Genomic DNA, 10162 nt, shown 5'->3' on the forward strand with positions numbered 1-10162 from the left:
TGTTCTCCTGAGCGGAGGGTGTCGATTTCACGAGTGGCCTCCTGCAAAGGCCAAGGATTATGGTTTTGGGGGTTTTTTTGGGGGGGGTGTGGCACTTCCACAGGGGTTAACTTCCTTCTTCCCGAAATTTTACTTTTACATTTAAAAAAACCTCTGCCTGTCGGAAGGGTAGAAGGTCAGAACCCGCTTCAAAGAGGATTACCAAGAACCCTTTATTAACATTTCAAAAGACAGTGCGCTCATTTCAGAGATATGATGTAATAGAGAGATCTGCTTAACTCAGCCAGTGAAAGGGAATCCTGTCTGTCAGATGGGGGGGGCCCTCGGCCATCTCCAAAGGGTCGCAGCGGGAGAGGCCTCCCCACCCCGACGCGCTAGGGCAGACCTCCCTACCACCGGTCTCCCTATCAGAAAAATCTGTCCCCCCAAGGGACCCTCTCGGATTAAAACCTCTTTCTCCAGCGCCAGCTTCTCCAAAGAAGCTTTCCAGCTGGAAAAGGTGGGGCAATGGGGAGAGGGGGGAAGAGTTTGGGGTTTCTGGTTAACCAGCATCAGGCTTTTTTAAAAAGGTAAAAGAAATGAAACCGCCAGCCACCAGGTGTTCCGCCCTTCTTCCCCCGTGACCCACAGACCGGTCCTGGGCACGGGGCTCTCTTGGAAAGCTGCAAAGCCCAAAGGCAGCCACCAAGCTCCTAGCTGGGTCAGCGTCCCCTTGGTGCTGATCCTTAGACCCATGTCCAAGCGCCAAGACAGCCCCAGCCTGCCGCCTCTGCAATCCACCGCCGCCGCCACCGTGCAGGAGAGAAGACGAGGCCAGCTGATCCCCTCGACCCCAGGGCCTAGCAAGGCCCTGTAAGTCCTTCCAGGAGGGAAGGAAGGGGCTCAGGGAGCTGGGCTGGAAGCTATTTCCTAAACCACCACCCCTTCAAGAAACAAGCCACCCTTAAGGTCTCTACCTTAAGCACTGAGGCAGGGAGAAAGCTGACAAATGAACACTTGTAAAGGCTTCCTTTCCACAGGATTCCCAAACTCTTTGGGGGGGGGGGATATTAATGCTTCAAAGTTCTCCCAATGGCTGAGCTGAACTCAAAGATTATTGGGGGGGGGATCATTTCCAGGAGAAACCTGATAGGAGCCTGGCAGCGGGAGCCCTGAAGCCCCCCCCCCACAGGCAATCAGGCCGAAGACCTCTTAAACCAAGGCGTTTTTTTTCTGCTAGAAAACCAAACCCCTAGAACAGGGGTCAGCAACCTCGGCTCTTTTATGACTCGTGGACTTCAACTCCCAGAATTCCTGAGCCAGCTATGCTGGCTCAGGAATTCTGGGAGTTGAAGTCCACGAGTCATAAAAGAGCCGAGGTTGCCGACCCCTGCCCTAGAATAAGAAATGTCTCTGTTGCTTCAGAATTTCCCTTTCAGCCTCCGAAAGAAGGGCAGGCTTCCAATTCACCAGGCTTCCCATGCCATGGGTTCAACTCCAGATTGTGTGCCAACTGCATCCGTTGCTCTGGATGTGCCTGTCTCAAGAGGGTTAAGGCTCAGGACAGCCTTCTGACCCTCACCCCAATTCCTGGCCAGAGCAACCAAGGGAAGACCCAGCTCAGGCAGGCAGCAGGCATTTTCAACTGCTGCCAGTTTTAATACAAGCAAATAATCACCAGGATATAGGACTACTGTCTAATGCAAGGGGAGATTATGTTGGCTCTCACCAGCCAAAATAATAATAATAATAGCAATAATAGCAATAATAGCAATAATAGCAATAATAGCAGCAATAATAATAATAATAATAATAATAATAATAATAATAATAATAATAAACCATTATTGTCAAAGTACAACATGTGTACATTGAGATTAGCTGAGCCTCTCCCCGTGCTCCCTCCCCCCAACACACAGTGACAACAAACCCTCCATCCTACCACACCATGTGAACCAACTACACCACACACCGGCCTCCCAAGTCAATTCTGCATAAGTTCACAGAGATTATGTCCCATTCAAAAGCCTAACAGCCCACGGATAAAAGCAGTTTTTCAGCCTGTTGGTACAGCTGGCTATACTCCTATATCTCCTACCCGATGTAAAGTGGGGCAATTCTAGCACCATCTCTTTCATCTTGCCGATGTTTAGGTGCAAGTTGTTGTTACTACACCATATGGATAGTTTTTGTACCTCTGCCCTGTATGCTGTCTCATCCCTACCTGTAATAAGACCCACCACAGTTGTATCATCTGCGAACTTGATTATGGGTCAGATGATACACAATCATACCTGTATAAAGAGTACAGGTAGGGGTTAAGCACACAGCCCTGTGGCGTGCAGGTGCAAAACATCCGGTTCTTCCAGCAACCTTTTGCAGGGCAGAGCCTGGAACACCACCACCCCCCCAACCTTCTCCCTCACCCAGGATCGGCTTCTCAGTCGAGGCTTCCCTAACACTTAGCATCCTTCACCCCGCCCCAAGGCAGCCCACCAAACTCTGGCCCAGCTGACCCGAGGCTGCCTCCCCGCAGCCAGACATGGCCAACCCACCTGAGGAGCTTGCTGTACGGGGAGGGGGGGTTTGGAGAAGCGGAAATCATCCATCCTCAGGCGGTGACTTTGGTCTTGAGTGGGCCTTGACCCCATGCCCCATAACTTTCGGGGGGGGGCAACTGTTGCTCCTCTGCCCTAAGGACTGGGGGGGGGGGGTTTCCAGATAGGACGAGGAAGGACTGGAGGCTAAAACATATAGGGAACGGTTGCTGGAATTGGGTATGTGTAGTTTAATGAAGAGAAGGGTGAGGGGTGACATGATAGCAGTGTTCCAATATCTCAGGGGTTGCCCCAAAGAAGAGGGGGTCAAGCTATTTTCCAAAGCACCTGAAAGCAGGACAAGAAGCAACGGATGGAAACTAGTCAAGGAGAGAAGCAACCTGGAACTAAGGAGAAACTTCCTGACAGTTAGAACAATTAACCAGTGGAACAACCTGCCTCCAGAAGCAGTGAATGCTCCAACACTGGAAGTTTTTAAGAAGAGACCGGACAGCCATTTGTCTGAAATGGTATAGGGTTTCCTGCCTGAGTAGGGGGTTGGACTAGATGACCTCCAAGGTCCCTTCCAACTTTATATTATTATTATTATTAAATCTCCGTTTAGATTTGAATGGGATCAGCTATCTTGGACATAAACTTTTATCCCTTTGCAAAAGAGACATGATGAAGTTTGAAGGTGTCCATGGAAACAGAGCAGAAGAGATGGCAGTCAGCTTCATGGCGGGAACTTGTTGCAAAATGTTTTCATGCTTTTTATTGTTTCAATGTTTTTTTGCCATTTTCCATTGTTTAAAATGTTTTTAAGGTTTGCATTGTGATGCAGTATACGTTTTTGGATTGTGAGCCTACCCAACGTCCTTTGCAGAGCTAGGCGGCTGTAGAAATCAAATCAACAAATCAAAAAACATAAACCACAAACTTCCAACACTGGAAGTTTTTAAAGAAGAGACTGGACAGCCATTTGCCTGAAATGGTATAGGGCAGGGGTAGGCAACCTCGGCTCTTTTATGACTCATGGACTTCAATTCCCAGAATTCCTGAGTCAGCTATGCTGACTCAGGAATTCTGGGAGTTGAAGTCCATGAGTCATAAAAGAGCCGAGGTTGCCTACCCCTGGTATGGGGTTTCCTGCCTGAGCAGGGGGTTGGACTAGATGACCTCCAAGGTCCCTTCCAACTTCTTCTTCATTATTATTATTATTATTATTATTATTATTATTATTATTATTATTATTATTATTATTATTATTATTATTATTATTTTATTTAGATTTCCCCACACACACACACACAGCCACAAACTCTCCAGGTAGATGCCGGCCGATTAATCCCCCCGGGCTGCGCTCTGCCTAAGATTCCCACCCACCCACCCCAACCTCTGCAAAGACGACGAGCAACCCACCCACCCCCTCCGCCCGCGGCTTTTCAAGCAGCCTGACCGAGAGCGGCTCCATCACGCCTTCCCTACCGAAAGGCAGCCCTGCGCTTCCCGGCACTTTTCCTCCTTTTAGCCAGCAGCTCTCCCTCCCTCCCTCCCTCCCTCCCTCCCTCCCTCCTTCTCTCCATCTTTCCTTCCTGGATCCGGAGCCTGCCCAACTTCGCGCAATTCCGTTCAGCCACCCGCGCTTCTGCTCCACGGGGGACCCCGGATCCCTCTACCGGCGGGAGGGTCGTCCAGGGCGGGGCCGCAGCCCTACCGCCTCCCCTGCCGACAGACGCGAAGGAAAAGCAGCCGGCGCCCCGCCTCCCCGGCGGCGGCGATTCCCGGGAAGGCTGCCCGAGGAAAGAGGCGCCCCCTCTCCCGCCAGACCCCCGGAGGAACGGCGCCGAGAACCCCCGCGGGACCCCCACCTCACGCCCGGAGGGCCCTGGCCGGAGCGCGCCGACTCACCGCGGACGCAGAGCAGGGACATGGCGCCGCCCGGCGGGGCGAGAAGAGCCGCTGCTTCCTCCTGGCCGCGCCCGCCTTCGCGTACGCCCGCCGGCCAGGCCGGGGCCCACCCCTCCGGCGCCGCGCGGGAGACCCCGTCGCTACGGGCGACGCCGCGGGCAGAGCGCGGAGGGTGGGGGTGGGGGGGTGGGAAACACGGTGGCCGTCTGGGCGGGGCGTGGCTGCAGCCAATTGGCGCCCGGCAGAGAGGCCGCCGTCTCCGGACACGCCCCCTGGGGCGGGGCAGGGCTTGCCGGCCGGAGGGCTCCTAGGCGGGCGGTTGTCTCTGTATTGCCTAGAGCAGGGGGTCTCCAACCTTGGCAACTTTAAGACTCGTGGACTTCAAGTCCCAGAATTCCTCAGCCAGCTTTTGCTGGCTGAGGAATTCTGGGACTTGAAGTCCACGAGTCTTAAAGTTGCCAAGGTTGGAGATCCCTGGCCTAGAGCAGGGGTAGGCAACCTCGGCTCTTTTATGACTCGTGGACTTCAAGTCCCAGAATTCCTCAGCCAGCTTTTGCTGGCTGAGGAATTCTGGGAGTTGAAGTCCACAAGTCTTAAAGTTGCCAAGGTTGGAGATCCCTGCCTAGAGCAGGGGTAGGCAACCTCGGCTTTTTTATGACTCATGGACTTCAAGTCCCAGAATTCCTCAGCCAGCTTTTGCTGGCTGAGGAATTCTGGGAGTTGAAGTCCACAAGTCTTAAAGTTGCCAAGGTTGGAGATCCCTGGCCTAGAGCAGGGGTAGGCAACCTCAGCTCTTTTATGACTCGTGGACTTCAAGTCCCAGAATTCCTGAGTCAGCGTAGCTGACTCAGGAATTCTGGGAGTTGAAGTCCATAAAAGAGCCGAGGTTGCCTACCCCTGGCCTAGAGAGACTCTCGTTCCCGTTGGGGCTCCGGCGGATCCCCGCCCACAGCCACGTGTTTCGGCTCTGGGGACCTTCCCTACGGCGGGCCGGCTGGGTTCGTCCGCTCCGCAGCTGCCTGACGCCGTCCGCGGGAGAAGCAGCCGCTGTGGCCGCCTCGGGCCCAGCCCTGTTTGCTCGCCGGCTGTTGGCTGCAACGGCCCGGCTGGGAGAGAGACCAACGGGAAAGGCGGCTGGAATACAGTCCGTTTCCCAAGAAGGAGTCCCCGCTTGCAGGAGGACGGGTGGCAGGGACGCCCCAGAAAGCCAACCGGGGGTGGAGCAACGGAGGAAGAGGGGAGGAGCCCCGAGCGGCCCTCCCGCCACCCCCCCAGGCACCTCCCGCGCGTTCCCGGGAGGGGTTATGTGGGCCTGGGGAGACGGGGGTGGGGGCTCAGCCGGGTTTTCAAGTTTGGAGCCCCCCGCAACTGGCCCGCTGCCTGGAGGGAAGGAGCGAGGCCTTCGGGGGCGCCCGGTTCGCTGCCTTTACGTGGCTACCCAAGGCCACAATCTCTGGAACCTCCTCCCTGGGAATTCTCGAGGGGGGGGGCTCCTTTGCTGCCCTGCTCTGATGTCTGGGGCCACTGGCACAGACTGCCAGCAAGATGACCCATGTGGCACAGCCACTGTTTAGAGCAGGGGTCTTCAAACTTGGCCCTTTTACGACGTGGACTTCAACTCCCAGAATTCCTCAGCCAGCAAAGCTGGCTGAGGAATTCTGGGAGTTGAAGTCCACAAGTCATAAAAGGGCCAAGTTTAAAGACCCCTGGTTTACAGCCAGGAAGAGCTGAGCTCAGCCAGTACTGCAAGGGGAGTGCAAAACTGGCAATGGATCCCCTCTGGAGCCCCCAAGCGATTGGCTCTTTTCATTTTAGGGCAGGGTTCTCCAAACTGGGCAAGTGTAGGACTTGTGGACTTCACGCTGGCTGAGGAATTCTGGGAGTTGTCCTAAAGTTGCCCGGTTTGGAGAGCCCTATTCTTGGGCTGTGGGTGTGTGTGTGTGTGACAATCATTTCTGCAACTCCAGGGTATTTATTTGAGAACCTTTATGTAAAACCCAGCTCAGGTGATCACGAAATCCTAAAGTCAAACAACTCATGCAGAACCTTGCTGTGCTTTGGGTTACCTCATCCTCACCTGCTGTTTGTCTTATGGTAGACTGTGAAGGTCTTTGTGCTGAGAAAAGGCCCCTCCCTCGGCTAAGGATTAAGGCGGCTTCCTTGGTGGGCCACAGCAAACAGACTCGGGTGCTGAAGCGTTGACAAGACAGCCAGCATCTGTAGACTTTGAAGCTGTAGCCCCAATCCTGGCCCCTAAGAGCCTCTCAAAGAGAAGAAGATTCCAGGAAGCTGAAGATCCCTCCTCCTAAAACTGCTCTTCATCCACCAGTCCTTTGGGGAGAGTGGTTCCCCATCTTTTGCTCAGCCATAAACTCGGTTACAAATGGGAGGGCCAGACTAAGCAGAGCGCCAAAAGACACAGAGAGCAGAGGCTCTGTGCCCCTTAAGACAATCCACCCACTTCCCCTTAAATGGCATTAAAGATTTCATGGGTGTTTGGGTTGGGCAAAAAAAAATAAGTAAATCCACTTTCAAGTAGTCAACTTTATCTAGACGTCACAGGCCTTCTCAAGCTTTGCGGTGCCACAAATGCCAACCTGCAGCCTGCTAAGTGCCTGGGCATCCGAAGGCAATGGTTTTGGGTACAGCAGGTTGTGAATAAAGTTATTCCAGTTTGTAAATTGGGTTTATAACCAGTCCCTGTATGTTTTTTTGCAAAATCACATGAAGCTTGGCACTAAGTGTCACCACGTCAGGGTAGCGCTGGGCTTCCGAAGGGCTTGGAAGCGCCCGAGTCAAAGGACTGCCTGACTCAACCAGGCTGAGGCACCTGCCAAGGCAGTGGGGTGCTTCCTGTCTGCCACAAATTTTCCCCTGCCTGTTTTCATCCTGAAGCATCTCCTTGGGGCTTGGAAGGGCAGCCAAGGCCCCCGGCCATCTTTCCTGTAGCTGAATGAACAGGAAGCGCGATTTCAGGTCTCCTGCAGGAGCTGGAAGGCTGTTTGGGCTGGTCAAGTGACTGCCAGCCCCAAGAGGCTCCCAAAGAAACTAGGCAAGAGAAAGGGGTGGGTGTGCTGTCAGTTGTCACTTTGCCTTAGGGGTCAGCCTGTGAAATGAGCTCTCCCAAAAGGTCGTCCTCTCACCCTCCGTCAAGCAAAGACCCTTTGGTCCAGGAAGGAAGGCTATCCCTGGCAGAAGAGCCACTGTCTTTGTGTGTACGCGTGTGTGTGTGTACGTGTGTGTGTGTGTGTGTGTGTGTGCCTTGCAGCAACAACATGGCTGATGGTAGTCTGGATCGGCCTTCCTGATTGGACAAGCTCTCCCCCCTTCAGCAAGGAGTCTGAAACTTTAAGCTCTGGGAAGAAAGGGGAGCCTCCCCATCACTTCTAACCCTTTTCCATCCATTTTTCCTTCCAGATCGTCTCAATTGTCCTCCTCTGGAAATGTTCCATCTTCTCAATGTCCTTCCTAAAATGTGTGGCCCAAAACTGATTAAACGTTCTACACTTGAGTCAGTTGGTTGGGTTTTACTTGGGCATGCTGTGCAAACTCTGCTGTGGGGATGTTGCTAAACTGTCACAGTTACAGGTTTCTGTTAGGCACTTGTGATTTATTCAGGAAATCACTATTAAACGAGCTGAGTCACAGATCTACTTATTATTTATTGTATTACTCTTGTTTGGAAGCTTTGTTTGAAGAAATTCTGGTGGTTGGCCACAAGAGGGCAGCAGCTCCCTTCCTGAATTTTCAACCATAGAATTCTTCCTGGTTAAGTCCAATATTCCTCTTTGGGAAGTGCTCAGAAATTATAATTTCTTATAATATCAGGGAGATGGATCACATTCAGAGGTGGTTCCTTTCTTTGTGCAGCCTTAAGGTTCTTATAAAATAAAGATGGTTTCCAGACCAACAGATTGCAGCAGACATTTCCAAAGGCCTGACGCAACTAGTCCCTTTACGGGGCTTTTATGAAAAGAAAGCAAGGACTCTCCACATGGTCTCAGGAGTGGCAGAGCCTGGGGCAGAATAAAAAGAGGGCTCAGTCTAGAACACAGCTCTGCAACCCGTGGCTCCGGAGCCGCATGTGGCTCTTTCAGCTGTCTCCTGTGGCTCCCAGTCATCTGTCATGTGCAGTCCAAAAAAAAAAAGTGGGACTCAAAAAGTTCAACCAATCAATTCAAATATGCAGGGTACGTGCATATCTCGCCTTGGCTCCACTCTTCAGTCAAACCCTGTTCTGCGCATATGTGCATGTACGGACATGCGCACACTTTTTTTGCGGCTCCCAGTTTTTCCTTTTGTGAGGGAACCGGTTCCGAGTGGCTCTTTCACTGTTTCAGGTTGCTGACTCCTGGTCTAGAACAAGGATCACCAACCTGTGGTCTGTGGCCCACTACCAAACTGTGGGCTTTTGGCCACGGCCTCATGAGTGGCTGGCTAGTGCATGCATGTGTGTGCACTTGCACACCCCCACTCGTGCTAGTGTCATGGTGTCACGTGGCCACCAGCAATGCCATGAGCATCACGTGGGCGCTAGCGTTGCCACGAGCACACCCCCACTCGTGCTAGCGTTGTGGCATCGTGCTGGTGCTATTGTTGCTGCAAGCGCAACATCCCCACTCACGCTAGCATTGCAGCATTGCATGGGTGCTAGCGTTGCCTGAGCATCACAGGGGCACTTGTGGCCCCCGTTTGTCACACAAGCAATCACAGCCCTGTGTGCGTTTGGCCCCATTCACATGTTTGCGTGCTCACAGGCGTAAAAACGCCTCCACCCCAGGCTGCCAATCCAGAAGGGTTGGGGACTCCTGATTTAGAATACCTGCGTAACCCCACCTGAACTAAGCCCAACCTCCCTTGATTGCTGTTGAAACTTATGTAACTCCTAAGCAGGTGCTAACCGTTGGATGAGAAGATTCCTGAACATAGCTATAATTAGCAATAAATCAGTTTAACTGGGCCTTCATGTGTGGACGTGGTCTTTCATGCCTGGCAGGCCGGGGATTGCTCACTAAAGGGTATCTTATATTTTGTCTTGTTTATTGTGCTTTATGTCCACTGAACGTTTCTCCCCATCTGAGAACGGCATCCTTTGCAAGCTGAATTGGGGGAAACAGGCTTCTGTGCAGGGATGTCGGCAGGCACAGTCCACAACAACACAACTGAAGCTCTGCCTGTGTTTTATGGGCAAGGCATACCAGAAACTGGTGTAGCTTTGATGGCGGTGTAGGGGCCGCCATCTTAACTTTTTACAAAGGATGTGCCTTGGCTTGGATCCTCTGCCTGCCCTGAAGGTGCTTTCTGGGAGCAGCCTTAAAAACTGGGGAGGGGGAGGTTTCTTCTCCAACATATGCAGCTGGAAAAGCTCCAGCTCCAAAAGCTTTGGACAGAGGCAAGGGACACCCAGTTCTTTCTGGCCGCTCTGATTTAAAGGGGCTGCTTGGGACCCCCACAGCTGTTGGAGAGCCCAAGAGAGAAAAGATAACTGGGAAAAGCAAGGGGAGGACTCATTTGTTGTGTGTGTGTGTTTGTTTGCGCCGCCTCTTGGCTACTGGAGCCATCGCCCCATTTTGCCTGGGGTGCATCCAAACCCTCTGCCGGCCACAGGGACTGGAGACACTCACGATGAAGGCAAATTCATGAAGGTGGTTTGCCTCTTTTGCTTCCAGCTTGTTATTCGGCTCTGGCTCCTCAGGGAACCTCAGCTCCCACTCATGGGAAGCTAAGCAGAGCCT

General features: G+C 52.8%; 1 protein-coding gene across 2 annotated transcripts in view; it reads right to left on the reverse strand.

Moving 5' to 3' along the window:
• The window catches only part of UNC13B (unc-13 homolog B), a 163082-nt gene extending 158501 nt beyond the window's left edge, over positions 1-4581 (reverse strand). For both annotated transcript variants that reach the window (XM_083356830.1, XM_083356829.1), the window contains exon 1: positions 4428-4581. In XM_083356830.1, coding sequence (XP_083212956.1) covers positions 4428-4449 — 22 coding nt within the window. In that variant the 5' untranslated portion in view covers positions 4450-4581. The remainder of the gene's footprint in view (positions 1-4427) is intronic.
• Positions 4582-10162: the final 5581 nt, after the last annotated feature.

Source organism: Vipera ursinii (genome assembly GCF_947247035.1).
Source record: "Vipera ursinii genome assembly, chromosome: 2".
Classification (NCBI taxonomy): domain Eukaryota; kingdom Metazoa; phylum Chordata; class Lepidosauria; order Squamata; family Viperidae; genus Vipera; species Vipera ursinii.